The sequence below is a fragment of the Phialemonium atrogriseum genome (assembly GCF_030411735.1).
Source record: "Phialemonium atrogriseum strain 8032-3 unplaced genomic scaffold QBC33scaffold_26, whole genome shotgun sequence".
Taxonomy (NCBI): domain Eukaryota; kingdom Fungi; phylum Ascomycota; class Sordariomycetes; order Cephalothecales; family Cephalothecaceae; genus Phialemonium; species Phialemonium atrogriseum.
Window position 1 is genome coordinate 42,743 of NW_026848163.1, and position 18,330 is coordinate 61,072.

General features: G+C 57.2%; 6 protein-coding genes across 6 annotated transcripts; 4 read left to right on the forward strand and 2 right to left on the reverse strand.

Moving 5' to 3' along the window:
- The first annotated feature begins 192 nt into the window (after positions 1-192).
- Positions 193-1,774, forward strand: QBC33DRAFT_498030 (uncharacterized protein). The gene has a single exon (XM_060425610.1). It carries the CDS (start codon positions 484-486, stop codon positions 1,477-1,479), a length of 996 nt encoding a protein of 331 aa, XP_060280259.1. The 5' UTR covers positions 193-483; the 3' UTR covers positions 1,480-1,774.
- Positions 1,775-2,424: 650 nt separating this feature from the next.
- On the reverse strand, positions 2,425-4,019 carry QBC33DRAFT_458133 (cysteine proteinase; the record flags this gene model as incomplete). Its single annotated transcript, XM_060424880.1, has 4 exons — positions 2,425-3,536; positions 3,623-3,686; positions 3,749-3,835; positions 3,948-4,019. The coding sequence occupies 4 exons, from the start codon at positions 4,017-4,019 to the stop codon at positions 2,425-2,427; spliced, it is 1,335 nt and encodes a 444-aa protein (XP_060280260.1).
- A 4,371-nt stretch (positions 4,020-8,390) lies between these two features.
- Positions 8,391-10,298, reverse strand: QBC33DRAFT_203957 (PCI domain-containing protein). The gene is made up of 2 exons (XM_060422619.1): positions 9,858-10,298; positions 8,391-9,797 (listed from the first exon to the last, which is right to left on the reverse strand). The coding sequence occupies exons 1-2, from the start codon at positions 10,113-10,115 to the stop codon at positions 8,580-8,582; spliced, it is 1,476 nt and encodes a 491-aa protein (XP_060280261.1). The 5' UTR covers positions 10,116-10,298; the 3' UTR covers positions 8,391-8,579.
- On the forward strand, positions 10,299-11,905 carry QBC33DRAFT_203998 (pre-mRNA-splicing factor CWC25). The gene has a single exon (XM_060422620.1). The coding sequence runs from the start codon at positions 10,483-10,485 to the stop codon at positions 11,746-11,748; it is 1,266 nt and encodes a 421-aa protein (XP_060280262.1). The 5' UTR covers positions 10,299-10,482; the 3' UTR covers positions 11,749-11,905.
- Positions 11,906-13,203: 1,298 nt separating this feature from the next.
- Positions 13,204-14,097, forward strand: QBC33DRAFT_580558 (putative RHO3 protein; the record flags this gene model as incomplete). Its single annotated transcript, XM_060431207.1, has 4 exons — positions 13,204-13,256; positions 13,342-13,442; positions 13,553-13,642; positions 13,706-14,097. 4 exons carry the CDS (start codon positions 13,204-13,206, stop codon positions 14,095-14,097), a joined length of 636 nt encoding a protein of 211 aa, XP_060280263.1.
- Positions 14,098-15,062: 965 nt separating this feature from the next.
- QBC33DRAFT_478357 (tetrapyrrole methylase) lies at positions 15,063-17,325 on the forward strand. The gene is made up of 2 exons (XM_060425289.1): positions 15,063-16,041; positions 16,093-17,325. Exons 1-2 carry the CDS (start codon positions 15,390-15,392, stop codon positions 17,223-17,225), a joined length of 1,785 nt encoding a protein of 594 aa, XP_060280264.1. The 5' UTR covers positions 15,063-15,389; the 3' UTR covers positions 17,226-17,325.
- The last annotated feature ends 1,005 nt before the right edge of the window (positions 17,326-18,330 follow it).

Consider the following 18,330-nt stretch of genomic DNA (forward strand, 5'->3'; position numbering starts at 1 on the left):
GTGGGGTCCCGAGTTCTTGGTCGAAAACTTGAAACATCCTTAAGCTCGGAAAGTCTGTGCCGTCCCTGCCCGGTGCACCGGGGCAAGCTGCGGGCCAGCGGCATATCCCGCTGCGGGACCACTGGGGACGCGATCTATTTGGGCGCTAGGGAATCCGCCTACATTAGCGCAAGTCCGATGTTGCACCAGCTAAAATTCTGCCCAAAGCTCGGAGCTGCCATCTCAAATGACGAACTGCCGTGGTTGTCGAACTCAGTTCTTCTCACGGCTTTCTCCGTCTCGCGTCTCAACTCTCAACTGATCATTGGCGCATTCCTAGGTGCTGCGGGCCACAGCATTCAAATATATCCCGATTGGAAACCTGAGATCACCACTCGCCCAGCCCCCCTTTCTAATTTCCCGAGAAGGTGAAGATGAAGACCCAATAAGAGAGTGGGAAAGAATAAGAGAGGGGCAACAAGGGCAAGAAAAAAGAAACCCGCAATGCGCCTCCGACACATCCACCTCCCTTCCTCGCCCCCCACCTTCCCGTCCTACCGCCTCGCAGCTTCCATCCAGGGGCACCTCCGGCGCCAGCTCCTCGACGCCAAGGACGCGCCCCGTACCCCCGGCCGCCACCACCCGCCGCCGACCCTCCTCTCCTTCACCCCACAGCCGACCTACACCCTCGGCCGCCGCCAGACCGCGCCCCTCGCCCCGGCCGAGCTAGCCCGCCTCCGGGCACCCCTCCACATCCGCTTCCCCCCCAACGCCGCCGCCCACAGCCGGGATGACACCAACACCTACACCCACACCTACCACCCGGCCGTCCTCCCCTCCCCCCGCGGCGGCCTGACAACCTACCACGGCCCGGGCCAACTCGTCCTCTGGCCTATAACCGACCTCCGACCCCCAAGCCCCAACCCCCTCCCCCCCTTAACAGTCCGCTGCTACGCCCGCCTCCTGGAGTCCACAACCATACAAACCCTCTCCCGCCTCCACGGCCTCGAAGCCTTCACCACCTCCGACCCAGGCGTCTGGGTGGGGGGGTCCCATCACCACCATCACCATCATCACCATCATCCCCCCTCCCCCCCACCACCGCCGCCGCGCAAGATCGCCGCCCTGGGCGTCCACCTCCGCCGCCACGTCTCCGCCCTGGGCGTGGCCGTCAACCTGGACTTCCCCGCCGACGTCGGCCGGGGCGACCAGGCGTCCGACCCCTGGGCCCGCATCGTCGCGTGCGGGCTCGAGGGGAGAGGCGTGACCAGCGCGGCCGCCGAGGTGGCGGCGGCGGCGGCGCGCTCCGGCCGGAGCACGGGGGCACCGCCGCTGCTGCCTGGTCCGGAGGAGGTCGCTGTCGCTTGGGCGGAGGAGTTTGCGCGGGGGCTAGGGGCCGGGGGCGTTGATCGCGTAGGTGGGGATGAGGTGGCGGAGCTTGTGGCGATGGTGAGAGAAGATGGCGGCTTGTGGAGGGAGGAGGGCGCAGGTGAGTTGTGAGTGAGGTTTGGGTGTTTAAGCGGTTTGTTGGTCGTGGACTTCGGGGTTGCTCGTCGTTGGGGGGTGGTCATCTGGTATGATTCCGTTTGACAACCCCGTTCAGAGTTGGACATTGTATGGGGATAACTACTCTTGCATTTTCGACCCATTGTATAAGACAACACGTATACTTGGGGATAGGAGGATGAGAAGTACCGCCTTACAGCAACTCCTCAACGCGACGACTGCTTACGCATATAGAGGCGGACAGAGATATAGAAACATAATGCAATACATTAATGGTATTTTCAGAGAACGCCAGTGCTATGAGGGTGCCATGAGTTCAACCACCGGAGCCAGTCGAATCATCCTTGGTAGCCAGCATGTCCCACGAATGAGGAATGCGAAGCTCGTGGTTCCTGTTTCCCCCCATCTCTCCTTGTTTGGGCCTCATCCCCCCGGGTTCCTGCTTCCCTGCTAAAAGTTCCCCGGCTCTCTCCTAGGTCACCGCCGTCTTGCAATGATGAAATGGACCCAAACGATACAACTCCTGTCTGCTGAACTCCCCTTTTGGTGTACAATGATGGAAAGAAATTTTCGGCATTAGCAACCGCCCCAAGCCCTCCGGTATCATGATGCATTTTGTCCAGTCTGCCGTTCCATACAATCGACAAAATCTTATGTCCACCAAAGTCCGAATTAGTGGTGGTTGGTTGGTTGGTGAGCTCCCCCGAGAAATGTATGCCCGGAACCCTGGCCTTTCGAATCTCTCAATCTGGGAGGGTTCTTTGAGCAAAGGAATCGTCAATAATAGGGGCCATGAGTCATGTCGTCATGGAGAAGCCGATAGCGCAGGCCTTGTCCTTTCTCCACCTCCGGCATTCCTTTGCTCTCCATTAATTTCCTTCCCAATCTATCATCACCACCTTCTCTTCAGACCTTGGCCATCCAGTTACGGGGTGGGATCTAGGCATTACTCTTCTTCCGCCCACCCCCTCTTGCCTCAGCAGCGTCGTCACTGTCCGGCCTATATTCCTCGGGTTGGAAGTTCGGGTTGTTGTAGTGGGCGACGTTGAAGTGGCTGTTCTTGAAGGTGTTGGTGGTGAAGGTAGGTTCGTGCCATGCATCACTCTCCACGAAAGAGGGGTGGCAGTATTCGCTGAATCGGAGAGGTGGTGTGCTGCTCCGCGGGGGCGCCGGGTTCATGGATGGTGGTGGTGGCCGTTCTGGTAGCGAGACGGTGCCAGTGCCCGAGAATTGTGGCGTGAGCCAGGATTGCGACGCGCTGGATGTGTACGAGTCGAGCGGCGACGTGCTAGTGACTGCTAAACTGGACAGACCCGGCCCGAGACCAGTGAAACCGGGTATTAGTGCTAACGGTCCGAGATCAACGCCAGCAAAGCTATCCAAGCTCGGCGTATTACTCGTGATCTCGTGGCGGTGGGAGAAGGAGCTGGCGCGGTTGACTTGGATGTCGAGGGGGCTAGTAGGAGGATCCCGGTAGAGGATATCGTAATGGTCCGGGCGGAATAGAAGGTGGATGATGGGGCCGAGAGTGGAGAGATCTTGGTTGTTGGCTTCATCGGGGAAGCGGTACGTGTTCACGGTCGGGCTAGGGGTCCGATCGAGATAGGCTATCTCGAGCACGAATCCCACCGGCTTTAGCAAGACGTTGGAGAGGATGACAATTCCAAGATGCTCAATCTCCCGACCAGGGAGCTCGATGTAGTCCTGGGAGTAGCCCTGGACTCCGAGGCCATCGGGGATGAAGTCAATAAGTTCGGCGGCGCGGCTGTCTCCCTTGAGCCACGAACTTGCGAGCAGTCGTAGGTAGTAAAGTATCGGGCTGGCGATCTCCGGGTCATTGAATTTTTCTAGAAGGACGGCCATGGCCTCCTGTTGGTTACCGATCCTCGAGGATATCTCCTTCATGAGTATCCCGGTCTCCTCCCTCATGTCTTCATAGACGAACTCATCATGACCAATAATCGGAGCCTGCGTGAGACGGATGTATTCCGCATCCACAAGGTCCCTGTCGCCGGTGCGGATAAGGGCCTCAAAGTACGAGAAGGCAATTGCTAGTTACATATACAGTTAGTGGATGGTGAGGCCCCATTGACGGCAGTCTTGGCACACCACAAGCCAGGACTGGATCGGCACTCACCTCGCCATCCGCAGTTGCCATCGCCCCGAATGGGTCGGTAATGAGAGTATGATTGAGGAAGAGCCTGTGCGCAGCTTGTTAGCGAGACAAGCCAGTGCCAGTCCGGGGAGAGCACACGAGGCTTACGACGGTCTTTTGCACATATACGGGATCGGCCTTAGCGTATTCCTCAGTGATGATGTGGCTTGGTGTCTTTTCGCCGACAAGAGGACCCTGGGAAAACGGGAGGGTGAGGTTAGTGGCAGGTCCAAATAGAGTCTGGCTGGGGGGAACGTGGAATGCGGAATGTGAGTCTGTTTGTTTCCGCGGGATTGGAATTTCATACTTGGATCTGGGGCTGATAATCCCTGGCGGCGGCTTCTTGTGCTGCCCGATCGTCGCTGATGTTCGATTCCATCTTGACGTTCTGGAGAGGCGGGGTTTGGTTGTTGGCGTTGAAGGGTGCGAAGGCGGCGGGCCCGGGTCGAGATGCGAGGGCGGGGGTTGCGAAAAGCAGGGACGGTTCAGCCTGTGGACCGGCTGTAGCTCCGCAAGTCGCTCCTTCCAGTGTCAACCAGCCAGCGCCACCCCCGGCTGAGGACGCTACTTGGGCCTGCTGAAAAGGGTAATCTAGGATACCGGAACCAGGCCCATAGGCAGCGAACGATGCATACGGTGTCGGCTGAGGTTGAAACATGCCGGATTCGGAGCTGCAACCGAATCTAGAGTCTAGGAATGTGAACTCGGGGAATCGGGATCTGGGGATCTTGATCTGAGCTGTGGGTTCTCGGTCCGCGTCGGGATCTATCAATGCGCACCCTGTTTTAAAATGTTCCAGCAGGTAGCGTCCCGGCTAGCTAGCGCGAGACCCGAGCGCTGAAGCTATGCGCTGTGTGCGGGAAGCTGGGTTGAGCTGGCTTGTCTCGTTGCTGGGCCGAACTTAATAATAAGTTTAGGTTTGATTGTGCGGATGGTTATTTGGCAGCGGGAAGAGGCACGGGAAGGACATGCAAGTTTGCAACTGTCGCTTCGGCACACGGCCAGCCAAGGAAGAAAGACGATGGGATTCAAGAGGCGGGTGGGGGTGTGGAATTGGGAAGAGCCAATATTGCATTCAGCAACCAGTCTGACGAAGCCTCCCTCTGGCTTGTATGCCTCTGTGCCTCCAGTGTCGGCTAGTGCAAGTACACCACATCCAATCTACTCCGGGGACAGGCAAACTCGACAGCATCAACGGCGTACGGCCCGGCGGCAGCAGCAACAACAACCAACAACGACAACAGCAGCAGCAGCAACCGCCCGCGTCAGGCCAGACAGAGTACTAGGGACGGCGGGCTCGGCGAGGGTTTGAAATGGGCAGAGGGCAGAGGGAATTGGAAAAGAGCAAATAAACGGGAAGAGGAGTGAAAGAGGAGAGAGAGTGGAGAGGGAAGAGGATGAGAGAAGAGGGAAAAGAGGGTAGGAGATTAGAGAGAGGAGCTGAGGAGAAGGAAGAGGAAAGACGAGGGGACAAAAGGGTTCTAGCAGAGCCTGGCCTGGTCCTGGGCCAGCCTGCAACTAAATTCTTATTATTATTATTGCTGGCTGTCCACTCTTGGTGGCAGGCGGGGAGGGAGTAAAACCCTTGCTGTTGGAGAAACAAGTAGACGCACTGGCCCGCTGCTTATAAGTTAGAACGGGCGGGCTCTACTGCACGCGAGGCTCGGCGGTGGAGCTGTAACTAGGGGAAGGGGAGGGGGATGGTTATTTTCCTGGTCTGCCGTGGCCCGCGCGGGAAGATCAGCAATCCAGACTATCTTTATGGATGTACAGATTACTCCATGTGTGCCTCGAGTCGAGGATCTTGTTTGGGTTTTGCTGGGTTTTGCTGGGTTTTGCTAGGTTTGCAATGGGGCAGAGGAGCAGACGAGACATGGCGAGCTCGGGTTATGTTTGGTAGGATCTTGTTTAACAATGCCTGCCCTCCCTGAAGTTGGGAGAACAGTTTCTTCAAGCAAGCACGGACGCTCGCACATGAGAAACGACCTCGATGCAGCTTAGCTGGTTGACACCCCTCGATGGCACAGGCATGACATGGAACGTCCAGTACAGAGTGCAGCGCCTTAGGTAGGTAGTTTGCAGTGTCGAGTGTCCCACTCGTATCACCCTGTTACTCCACCGCGGTCGCTGCCGCCTCTGAAGATTCTGAGGTTAGGTCTGTTGGTTACGGCGCCGCCGCTGTGATGCGCCCGGTCTTGATGTGCTGGCCGGACTGTGCCGCCTGTCCTTTCCTGGTCCTGGTCCTGGCCCTGGTCAAATCGATCAACCATCCGCGACCCCACAGAAGCAACGTCCAATGGAGTAATCCGTAATACACTACGCTAGCGCACTCTAGTGTACTGTGCAATCTGCAACCCACACCGATGACAGGGGTGCAAGGGTGGCCTTTTCCGCCTTTCAATGATCGTCGCACTGGTGTGGCATGAAATCATGGACAAGATGTGGCAAGACTGGAGGGACGCCAGCCTGCCAATCCTCCTCTCCGTAGTGCATCTGGGCAGATGTTGTTCAGTCGTTGTGTAACCTCAATTGGTTTCCGCCCGCCCCACTCCCTGCCAGTGGCTGGTGCGTGCCTGGTGGGTTAGGTAATACCTCCCACTCCACCGCTACCGGGGAGTCCCTTGGTGCCGACCTCCGGGTTCATCGGCTGTTGGCTTGGGAGACATTACATGGGACAAAATGCAGACATCAACAGCTCCCTGTTGGTCACCGGCAGCCACTCGTGGGGTGTCGTGGGGAGAGGACAACTAAAGATCGATCCGATTTGTGGCAGTGGGTTGGAAGAGGGCGGGGCATGGGATGCCCTTCAATCCTCCGATGCCAAATGCCACTAGTACAGAAGAAACGAAGAACGAGGTAGGTACGGCGCCCGTACAGCGGACAGCAGACAGCGGACAGCGCATGTGCAGACGAATAAGAAACGACACCCACCCTTTCGCCATGCCACGGGATCGCGGGGCATTGCCTGCCGCGACGATTGGCACGGGACCTACCATTGCAAATTCTTCAACTCTACAAGACTGCAGCTAGGATCGATGTACGGGTGGTACAGTACCTAAATTTACCTACCTTGCTTGGATGGGAGATCTGTGATCTGTACGGATCCGCATTACGTACCACAAACGCAGTGTAAAACCTCGTTGTGAAATCCAACTGGGATCTGTCAAAGCAGGGTGCAAGCTTGGGTTATGCCAACAGGGGCATCTAATAACTCTGACAAATGGCGCTCATAACTTCAAGTCAGCATATAGTCCCTCTCGATGCAGACTTGGAATCCGAATCTGCCCGAGTACCCATGGATCTGTAACTGTGCCGGAGCGTTGCTCCTCTCCAATACCTGCCCGCTGTTACCTTCCATCCTCAGCAGGTTCTCTCTGTGCCATCATATTATCCAGTACTATCCATTCGCGAGAGGAAACCCGGGTTGCTGCGTCACGTCGTCTGCGGTGCAAGACACTCTGCAGCAAGCACTCATATCGCTGCTACCAAGGACGTGGCCTGCCGTTCCTCCCCACCCCAACCATGCTACCTGGCTAAGTCAAACTCGTCCGAGGCAAATCAACCCTCAAGCCCCCTCTCCAGCCCTCAAGTTTCCCCCTTGCCAGGTCTTGGCAATGTATGTTGTGTGAGTGGCAAATCACTCGTTGGACCAGGGCCACCAACGTAGACCTACCCCTCGGATCACGACGCCTGAAGCCAACCTACTATGGTAGCAAAGTTGGGTGGGTAGGCAACTTGACGACATGATGGCAGGTCTAGGTTCCACTTACTCAGCCCATCGGCCCCAGCCTCAAATCGATAGTCTGCGGTCCTCATCCTGATATGGCCCCGCCACTGGCTTCCCTCCAGTCAAATCCGGACAAAACCTTCCAAGCCATTTGACGGATACCTGCATACAAAGTATCTCACCGACGCACATGAATCGAATCCCACCGAGCAAGAATGACAACTAACCTCTTCAAGATTTCCCATGCTCGGGCTCCTCTAGTGCACCGAGCAAGCAACTACCTACCTACCTAGGTAGGTAGGTAAGTGAGTAAGTGGTAGGCAACCAGCAAGTTCGTTCGAACTTCGCCTGGCAGGCAGGGCTACGTGCCGCGAAATCGCAGACCAGGCATTGGTCCGAGGGATGTCGCACCCGCATCCGGGCCGCCCAATCCAAACTCATGCGATCTGTGGTTCCGCTGCGGCTTCTACTGTACCTGTTCATCCTCTCCTGAAACGAAAACCAAAACAAAAATCATCATGTTCAGAACCTCAAGTCAAGACCCCTGTCTCTAGATTGATCTCCTTCCTCCTCACCAAGCCCCCTTTTAGAACCAAACGAAACACCAGATACTTGTCAAGAAACTTTCTTCGCCTTCAACCCCCTGTAGACTACAAGTGGGCGTCATCATGCTGGCCCCCTTTGCCCCTCCCGTCTCGGCCCCGGAAGGCGGCCTCCCTTGCTAATAATGGCGTTGCTGCGGGCTGCCGCTCTTGCAGCACGGCGAAAAAACCCGCGATGGGACGGGCCAGGCATGGAGGAGCACTGCTACGGTGGCCAGCTGCGGCAATCTGAGCCGTCCCTTACGTCTCCACGCGGTTGAAGACTTCGTGAAGCCTGATAGGCAGGCCAGTAGGGAGATAGCGATAGCTATGTATGCCTAGTTGAAATCCAAGATAGGGAGGGCCACGGGTGACGGGGAGAACAACGGGAATAAACTCAAACCAGTCGATTCCAATATGGATGTCTATCAACGCCTCGCCTCGGTTTTCTTATGCTGTCGTTACAGTAAGCCAACTCCCAAAGAACCTTGGACCCGACCCGAGCGCAGGACCCTGCGCCAAGCCCATCGTCGCCGCAGTTCCCGGTCATCCCACTGACCGGTGAGACCCCGCATCCTCACCGAGGCATAATATAGGTGTAGAGGTAGGTCTCCCCCCGTCCGTCAACCCATTAAACGAACAAGGCGCCCCTACCGCCCCGACGCGCCAATTTTGGCCCGTGCCTACCAGATCTCGTGTCCACCAGCATCGACGACAGGTCGGACCCCGCCTCGGACAGCAGGGACGTTATCTCGGCGGGCTTGCTGCGGAAGCCGTCGCCCTCCTTGAGCACGGTGGCGAAGAGCTCCGCGGCCGCCTCGGCGAGGCAGCGGATGGCGGCGACGCGGTCGTGGTCGGCGCCCGACTCGACCTCGAGCGTGCCCTCGCGCTGGTCGATGGTGCCGCGCACGCGGCCGTCGACGATGAGGAAGCCGACAATGTCCTGCACCTCGGCCTCGCCGATGCGCAGCTGGCCGGCGATCCACGATAGGCGCATGCGCGTGTACGGCGCGATGAGCTTGAGCACGGCCTTGGTGCGCATGTTGCGCGTCACCTCGTCGATGTTCTCGGCGATGAACTGGTCCGCTAGCAGGTCCTTATTCGTCTGCAGCACGTCCTCGTACTTGTGGATGTCGTCGCGCTGGTACGCGTCGACCAGGTCCGTCATGGCCGCTATCCGGGGGTCGTTCTTATACGGCTTGGTCTCCTGGCTGTCGAAGGGGTTGATGTCCGACTTCATGAGCATCGTCGTCAGGAGAAGGTACTTGAGCACTTGGATGCGGCGCAGGTCGCCCGCCTCATCGTAGTTACGAAAAGACTCAAAGAAGTCGATCTGCGCGTCCTTCCAGTTCTCCTCGCTCATGTGCATCTTGCCTCCGCACTCGCGGATGATGCCCTGGATCTTGGGATGCGGCACGGCCGACCGAACCTTGAGTGCTCGCTGGTACAACCGCTTCAGCTGCTTGTTGTTCTTAGTCTCAGCGTACATTTGGATCTCTAGTGCGTAGATCTCCAGGGAATAGGTGCCCTTGCTGGGGTCGTCGCTCCCATCTTCCCTCCGGCAGGCCTTGTGCAGGTCGCGGAGCTTCCGGGTAACGCCCTGGTAGTCCTTGCGGTCCAAGAGCAGTTTCGCCAGCTTGATGTTCGTCTTCAGCCATAGCCGCTCGTTGTTGGTACTCTGGAAACACTGCAGCGTGAGCGAGTAGAGCCGCTCCATGCACTGGACCGCGGCGGGGTCATCCGAGGCTTTCTCGATGAAATTCAACATGTTGTCGATCGACTTTTCGGAATAGTTCCTCGTCACAGCCGATTTAACGTATGTGAGGAGCTCCTCGTAATGTTCCGTAGCCTGTAGGTCTTGTTAGAGAGCGGGCGCGTCGATGATCGATGCTCAGCCGGGGGACCAAACCTTTTGATACCGTTGCAGCTTGAACTCGAGCTTGATGGCCTGTTTCAAGCCTTTGAATCCCCATTCTGCCTTCTCTGGCTCCAAGGAAGGAATGCTCAGAAACTCATTGACGGCTTCCTCGGGATCGGAAGCCTTGAGCTGCTTGGCGTTGTAGTACTTGTTCTCGATATCGGCATCGCCCGAGTCGTCGTCCTCCTCGTCTTCATACTCGAAATCGTACTCCTCGTCAGAGGCTTGCATAAAATCGTCGTCAGACATATCTATTTCGGAAATGGGCTATCGATTCTCAGATATGTAGCTGTTGCTCAACTAATTTGGCTCTCTGATTGCGCGATGGCGAGCTCTACAGACGTGAGGTTAATTGGCGTAAGGCTGAGGTGAAGCACTATTTGTTGGTGGGGTTGGCGCTTATCTGCTCCACAGCCTTGCTACTGCGTACACTCCACTAGCACATGCACAGACCAGCCACACCTCCACTAAATAAAACATTTACTACCAGCCCACGCCGTTTCGCCACAGCATCAAATTGATTTGTTCTCCCGTCGACGCCTGTTCAGGACCACAACCATCGCCGCCATCCTCGTCGCAACGACTGTTAGTCCGCACTTTGGTGCCACCATAAAACATGGGTTCCAGCGACCTTAACCTGAAGAAGAGCTGGCACGTTGGCAGAGCTGCCAACATCTCGGCCATCGCCAAAGCTGAGGCGGATGCGATAGCCGAGAGGAAGAAGCTCGCTCTACGACTAAATGAAATAAAAGAAGAGAGAAAGAAGGAGGAGATTCAGAAGCAACTGGCCGCAGCCGGTGGGAAGCCTGTCACACAGAGAGTCGAATGGATGTACTCGGGCGGTCCAGGTGATGGCCAGAATGGAGATTCGGCCGCCAACGAAGCCTTCCTCCTGGGAAAGCGCACGCTAGACAAGCTATTAGTCTCACAAGACAACGAGGCCAAGGAGCTACAGAAGCAGGCGAGCCATGACAGCCTCACGCCTGCCCAGACTGTCAACACCGCCCGGGACACAGCATCTAAGATCCGAGAAGATCCGCTCCTCGCCATACGGCGCCAAGAGGCGGAGGCCTACGGTGCCATGATGAACGACCCTATAAAGAGACGGCAGCTCCTGGCCTCGATGGGCATCGACGATCCAATGGCCAAGTCGAAGAGCAAGGAGGAAAGGCGACATAAACACAGACATCACCATCGGCGTCGCCATCGCGATGACGACGAGGACGACGAGGAGCGGTCGCGCAAGAGGAGGAGGTCGGGTTCTCGTTCTCGAGATCGGTCAAGGACGCCGAGGCGGTACGAGTCAGAAGACGAGGATACGCGCAGAAGGAGAAGACGCTCGCCAGCCGAGAAGCGGTCCCACTCCAGCAGCAGAAACTATCGGGATAAGCGGGACAGCCGCCCGAGAGAGAAAAGCAGCTCTCGCTCTCCTCCCCGCAGGCGTCGAGATGACTCACGTGACCGATACGATGGGCGTCGCGATAATTACCGAGAGGAGCGAAACGACACTTCCAGCCGGCGTCCCAGAGATTACAATGGGCAAGACAGGCCGAGATACAATCAAGACAGGCCGAGATATAATGGCAAGAGATCTAGCGATAGCCAGGGCAGAAAAGAGCAAGATGGAGACGAGCGGGCTCGAAAGTTGGCCGCCATGCAAGCAGCTGCGTCAGATCTCGACAAGGAGCGCGAGCTTCGCCTAGCTGCTCTGGAGGACACGGAGAAAGCGGCTCGCGAGGCCGAGGACAAGGCCCGTCAACGGTCCAAAAAGCTTGGAGGAGACAGGCATTTCGTGAACAGCCTCCATCACAAAGCCAGCGAGATAAATCTAGCGGAACGCATTGGCCGGGGAAGGCAAGGGCTGCAGCGTGACGAAGCTTAGCAGAGTGGCATGCTCTGTTGGGGATGGAAAATCGGAAATATGCTGCTCTCCAGATAGAGCACGGAACGGAGGAGGATGGCGTCGGGCAATGGGACTACGTGGTATAATATGAATGCTTATGCTGATTTCTGGCTCGGCTGTCGAACCCCCGCTTGTTACATATAAAACGGCGTGGCCCTCCGGACGATCTCCGAGGGGAAAGGAAAATAATCCAAGACAGCTGCAAGACATGCGTCACTTGGAGCATTTCTGCATGTGCTTTCCAGGAGCGACGATGTGTGCGGGTTCCACTTTCCAGTGTTCGCCGTTGCACGTTACGTACCGTTAGTTTCCGTCAAATAAGACCTGTGGAATTGTGGAATTGTGAGCAAGCTGGGGCTGGAGACGAAAGCAGGGGGACTGCGTGGGGTTTTAATACGAAGTCCGACTGGTAGGACTCGGCAGTCGCCATTCGGCAGACTCAATTCGTTGGACCTGGACGAACAGTTTAAGATGCGTTGTTTCTGCTGAGTCGATGTACCTGCTAGAAGGGCCGACGGGATGCCGAAAACTGCATGCCAGTCTTCGAATATCAATAATCCCAAGTCGAGCATTGACTACGGCAACAGGCGTGAAATCCATGGTCCAGGCCACCTTTTTGGGGGGGAGGGTCGAGCGACCCTGCAAATGGTGATCTAGAACCTCTAATCCCAAGTTGGAGGCTCAATATCAGTAGATGGTGGAACTTTGGAAGTAAAGGAGGGTCGGTTCCAAGGCTCAGGCTCCACCCCTGGACATCCTGCAGCAGTACCAGGCATTTGCAGCAGTGGCTCTTCAGCTCGTGATTAGTAGCCCGAGGTGCAGCAGAGGCTTTCTGGGTTTACTGGGCGTGCCGATTTATTGGGATTGCGAGGGGCGGAAGACTGCCTACCCACCAAATATAAGGTACCTAGTTGGATGGGGCATCTGGAAGGCAGAGAAAAGGGAAGAGAGGCCAAATTGCATCCCTTGCAAGGCCCCAGTGCAGGCCTGTCTCCGCAGCTTTGACATCGAATTGTGGACCATGCACAGTCAAGCATGCCTGCGTTCACGACAACCCAAATTTAGCGCATTACGCTAGCAGTGGACGGCGTAGTCTTCAATTTCATTGATTTCATCTCCGGCGCCTCTTGCCCATTGCTCTGCCCACTCGCTTCACCTCGACTTCATTCCAGCTTCTTGATTGCCTGCATATTTTGGCAATTCCTCCCAACAAAATCAGACACACACATACAACATATACACATATTCTCTCGCTCCTTCACACTTTGCATCATCTTCACTTCGTGCATCCTCGCCTCTACCCGCCCAGGACGCGGCTCCTTTCTAGGTTACCCAATTTCTAGCACCACCCGCCTTCCGCCTCCCGCCTCCCACCTGTCCTGCCAATCGATACATCCACCTCCAACCAGACATACCGCCATCACCACCACCACGATGCCCTGCGGCATAGGCGGCTCAAAAACAGTCCAGCGCAAGCTGGTCTTGCTGTGAGTTGCCCCAGGTTTCAGTGGCCCAGGCGCAACCGGTCTTGCGACGTCATCAATAGGGGTGCTGACCATGATTCTTCAACAGTGGCGACGGCGCATGCGGCAAGACCTCGCTATTGAACGTCTTCACAAGAGGATATTTCCCCACAGTCTACGAGCCAACTGTGTTTGAGAACTATGTTCATGGTGTGTTATACCTCGTCTTGCTTTCGGTCGATGATGCCTACCCTAGGCATGGCAGGCAAAATACGAAATACTCGAACAGAACAGGGGAGACTAATACTCTAGCCTGTCAGATATATTTGTGGACAATGTACACATCGAACTTTCTCTCTGGGATACCGCAGGGCAGGAAGAATTCGACAGGTTGCGGAGCCTTTCATATGGTCAGTACACCGTGGCGTGGCTCAGGACCCCACAGGATCTCGCGAAACTGACATCTGGAGCAGATGATACGGATCTTATCATGCTCTGCTATTCGGTCGACAGCAAAGACTCCCTCGAGAACGTCGAAAGCAAGTGGGTCGGCGAGATCGCAGATAACTGCCCCGGCGTGAAGCTGGTGCTGGTGGCTCTGAAGTGCGACCTGCGCGAAGCAGGCGACGATGATGAGGATGGAGCGAATGCGGCCGACCCGGACTCCGTCAGCGGGCCGCGCGAGAAGAAGCCCATGATCAACTACGACCAAGGGCTGGAGGTTGCCCGCCGCATCAACGCCCTGAGATATCTCGAGTGCTCGGCCATGCGCAATAGGGGTGTGAATGAGGCCTTCACTGAGGCGGCACGCGTCGCGCTCAGCGTCAAGAAGGACCGCGAGGATTCCCAGTGCTGCGTGATGTAGGCCATGAGCGCAGTGCACACTTTCTTCTCCCGGCTTTGGCGACGCCTTCTTATCGCTGCTACTCCCCGCAGTCAGAAGAGCAGCACACTCCCTACAACAAGCAGGGGGCACCTCAACAACCATGTATGAACCTGGGAGGATACCCACGACCATTTCTAACCATCAGGCGTTGGCGTCTAGCGGTCATCCCATCATTTGCCGTCCTTTTTTCCATTATCTGGCATACCCCTCAGGCCATACTGTTTCCCGCAAGCAACACGAACCACCCACGATCATGGCCCCTCCTTCTTTCGAGTTTTTGGTCTGTACATATTTTTGACGGCACTTACACTGTATACCTAATTGGGGGCATTCCTTACCTCTCATTTCCTTTCTAGGGAGAAGCCCGGCCAGTTGGGCGGGCTAGAAAGTCAGACCTCAGATAGCCGGACTTCGGACGATGGACTTTGGTCTAGTCGAGGAGGTCGGTTGCACGCAAGATTATGTCGCGGCAGCCTACTGATGATCATTCTCCTTTGTATATGCTAAAGAGGTTCACGTTAGACCTGGGCGGAGTAGCCTCATAGTGTGTTTTAATTAAGCAGAAAGGCTAGATGAGAGAGTCGGAAGAGCTCTGAACTCAGATATTTCAAGATGTAGCGGTGATTGTATTCGTGGAGGCTGCTTCTGATTGACGTTGCCTTGCGTGTAGAACATCGGACGAGAGAGAGGTGTACGTGGGCAACGAGGTCGCAGAATTGACCAGTCTCGTTAAATCTATGTATATCGACTTGTCGCGGTCAGTCTGCCCCTGGTAAAATATCAACGAGGGGAAGGAAAGGAAAAAAGGACCCATCTCCAGTTGGTCTAAGCTCGGCCGGCACCGACTGCCGTATGACAGTTTGGGATTCCGGGATGGCGTCACTCGGGATTTAAAAAAGTTTGCGTGACTAAATTTACGGTCTTTGTCTAATCTGTAAAAGCCAAGCAAGCTTGGGATGATGGAACTCCAGACTCTAGTAGACCCCTGATATCTGTAGATATCCTAACATCCAACCAAATCTATTCACCATTCACTGTCTGCATTACCAACGTTAAAGGTGACTTATCTCTTCTACTATCTGTCATCGATCTCTTATCTCTCATATCTACCTATCTCCCGCCGCGCCCACCATATTGTGTTTCCCCTGAGCAACATGAGATGTCCGTGATGCTAGTGGCGTCTTCATCGTACTCGAGACCATCTTGACCTTCTCCTTTTTTTCCACCTCAAAAAATCGTAAGCCATAGTCCAAACTACACAGTCCTGGCCGATGATGGCGTCCCTACCCCCACCCCCGCCGCCGCCCTCCTTCCACACCTCCCTCCTCACGGCGACCGACTGCCGCGGCCACGTGCACCTTATACTCGGCTCGAGCCCGCTCGCCGCCGCCCGGGCGAACCAGTCCCTCTCCGCGGGCGCGACGCCCGTCCTGATCGCCCCGCGGACCTCCACCCCGCTGCACCACGGCGTGCAGCGCCACGTCGACTCGGGCGCCCTCCGCTGGCTGCGTCGCGACTTCGACGACGCCGACCTGCGCACCCTGGGCCGGGACGCGACCGACGGCTTCGTTGACGCCGTCTTCGTCACCGGGACGGGCGCCGAGGAGGCCGCCCGCATATCGGGCCTCTGCCGGCGCCTCCGCGTCCCCGTCAACGTCGCCGACAGCCCCGCCCTGTGCTCCTTCTCCCTCCTGAGCACCCACTCCGACGGCCCCTTGCAGGTGGGCGTCACCACCAACGGGAGGGGCTGCAAGCTCGCCGGCCGCATCCGCAGGGAGGTCGCGGCCTCGCTGCCGCCGGGGCTGGGCGCCGCCTGCGCGCGCCTCGGGGACGCGAGGCGGCGCGTGCAGGAGGAGGACCGGGCCGCTGCTGCCGTTGCTGCAGCTACCGCTACTGAGAAGGCCGAGCGGGCGGCTAGGGGTGGTGGTGACTGCGACTACGCGGCGACGGACGACGACGGCGTCGACGACGGAGACCTCGACGACTCGGTCGACCAGACGGCGGCGTTCAACCGGCTCGTGGCGGCGGGCTCGGACTACAAGGCCGCCAAGAACCGCCGGATGCGCTGGCTGGCGCAGGTGTGCGAGTACTGGCCGCTCAAGCGCCTGGCGGCCGTCACCGACGCCGACGTCGACGCCCTGCTCGAGTCATACCCGGGCGGCATCAGCACCACCGCCGCCGCCGCCGACCAACCCCCTTCTCCGTCACCGTCTCCCCGCCTAGGCCGCATCATCCTCGCTGGCAGCGGACCAGGCCACCCGGACCTCCTGACGCGGGCGACGCACAAGGCGATCCAGGCGGCGGACCTGGTGCTGGCGGACAAGCTCGTGCCGGCGGGCGTGCTGGAGCTGGTGCCGCGGCGCACGCCCGTGCGGATCGCGCGCAAGTTCCCGGGCAACGCGGAGCGGGCGCAGGAGGAGCTGCTGGGCCAGGCGCTCGAGGGCGTGCTGGCGGGGCGGACGGTGCTGCGGCTCAAGCAAGGGGACCCGTTCGTGTACGGGCGCGGCGGCGAGGAGGTGGACTTCTTCCGCCGCCGGGGGCTCGGCGCGCGCGTCGTGGTGCTGCCGGGCGTCACGAGCGCGCTCAGCGCGCCGCTCTTCGCGGGCGTGCCGCCTACGCAGAGGGGGGTCGCTGACCAGGTGCTGGTTTGCACTGGTACCGGGAGGCAGGGGAGGGCGCCTGAGCCGCCGGAGTTTGTGCCTAGTAGGACGGTTGTGTTCTTGATGGCGCTGCATCGCATTGTTGGGTTGGTGAGGGAGCTGACGACGCATGTGGAGATTGAGAGCGAGGGTGAGGTGTCTGGGCGGAAGGAAGAGGCGGCTGGAATAGACGGTCCGGCTTCTCGCCGGTTATGGCCTCTCGATACGCCGTGCGCGGTCATCGAGCGGGCGAGCTGTCCTGACCAGAGGGTTATCCGGACGACGCTGAGGTTCGTGGCGGAGGCGATCGAGCAGGAAGGGAGCCGTCCGCCCGGGCTGTTGGTTGTGGGCGGGGCATGCGAGGCGTTGTATACTCCCGAGAAGGGCCGGTCGTGGACTGTCGAGGATGGGTTTGAAGGATTGGGTCTGGACGATGCCTTCGTTCCTGGAATTGCCGAGTTGGCGTGAGATGGGTATAAAGTATGGATGTGTTTAGAGTGTGTCTATGTTACAAATGATGCGAATCATGAATAGGACGTATATATGCATATATATGATAGCCTTACGGCACCCCACCCACTTACCTCTAGATGGATGTTTCCTCGTCGATTTCTCGCGCTTCCACGTGTTGCCCTGGTGACATGTTTGTTGACGTTCACGAAGTCCATACCATGGGTTTGCAATATATCCTGGCAAGCCAGGGGGTCCTTGGACGATACCTGAGGGTGAGTAATGTCTGGGGGGAAAACTGTAGTGCCAAACACTGTCAACATTCACTGGGGGGGGGGGGGTGCTTTGCCTGTTGTTTACGACATGCCAGCCTATGCAGCCATGTTCCTGAGAGGGAGTTTAGCAGTAGAGGTGTAGGGGGCTTCGTCAAGACCTTGAGTAAGGTTGCAAATGATGAGATAGACGGCGAGTGTGGGATTGGAATTGGAGGGGCAGGACTGAGTCGCAAATTCTCTCGCAGCATGGCTTTGTTTGGGGTGACAGGGGTCACATCAGCGGCCCAATATCTCGGTCAAGATGAGGAAAATAAACAAGTAAATAAATAGGCACTGATGGTATTAGACTGTAAATAACATGGCCAGGGGGACTTTGATATCCAGGTTGGTTCGGAGGAATAGATAGTCTGTCCCCCAGTATCTTGTCACCATGAGAAACGGCGTGCTTGCAGGGCGTGTGTAGACGTGTAGTTTTATCCAGGCACGTGTGTAGAGGAAGGTGTGTGGATGGAAGCATGTGAACGAATGTGAGTAGCGAAAGGTGAGTTGATACCAGGTGGGCGAGGGTAAACAGCGGAGGGTCAGTAGGGGAGTGTGTAGGGGAGTGTGAGTAGGGGGTGAATGGGGGAAAGATGTATGGAGGCACGTGTGGGAGGCACGTGTGGGTGGCATGTGTTGGTACGGTATGTTTTCAAAAGACATATATATCAGGGTTAGAAAGTATTTCTCAAGGACCACAGCAGGCGGCAACATGGCCATGTTGTTCAGGTCAAACTGTGGTCTTGTGGTGGAGTGGTAATGAGCGACACTCGACAAAATCAACAACCGGCCCGACGACAAAGAGATTA

Bases quoted from the DNA above. Each gene is read 5' to 3' on its own strand.
- QBC33DRAFT_478357 (XM_060425289.1), top strand. From the start codon at position 15,390: ATGATGGCGTCCCTACCCCCACCCCCGCCGCCGCCCTCCTTCCACACC. The intron at 16,042-16,092 runs GTGGTGACTGCG...TCGACGACGGAG, and splicing joins CGAGCGGGCGGCTAGGGGTG to ACCTCGACGACTCGGTCGAC.
- QBC33DRAFT_498030 (XM_060425610.1), top strand. From the start codon at position 484: ATGCGCCTCCGACACATCCACCTCCCTTCCTCGCCCCCCACCTTCCCG.
- QBC33DRAFT_203998 (XM_060422620.1), top strand. From the start codon at position 10,483: ATGGGTTCCAGCGACCTTAACCTGAAGAAGAGCTGGCACGTTGGCAGA.
- QBC33DRAFT_203957 (XM_060422619.1), bottom strand. From the start codon at position 10,115: ATGTCTGACGACGATTTTATGCAAGCCTCTGACGAGGAGTACGATTTC. The intron at 9,798-9,857 runs GTTTGGTCCCCC...CAAGACCTACAG, and splicing joins AGCTGCAACGGTATCAAAAG to GCTACGGAACATTACGAGGA.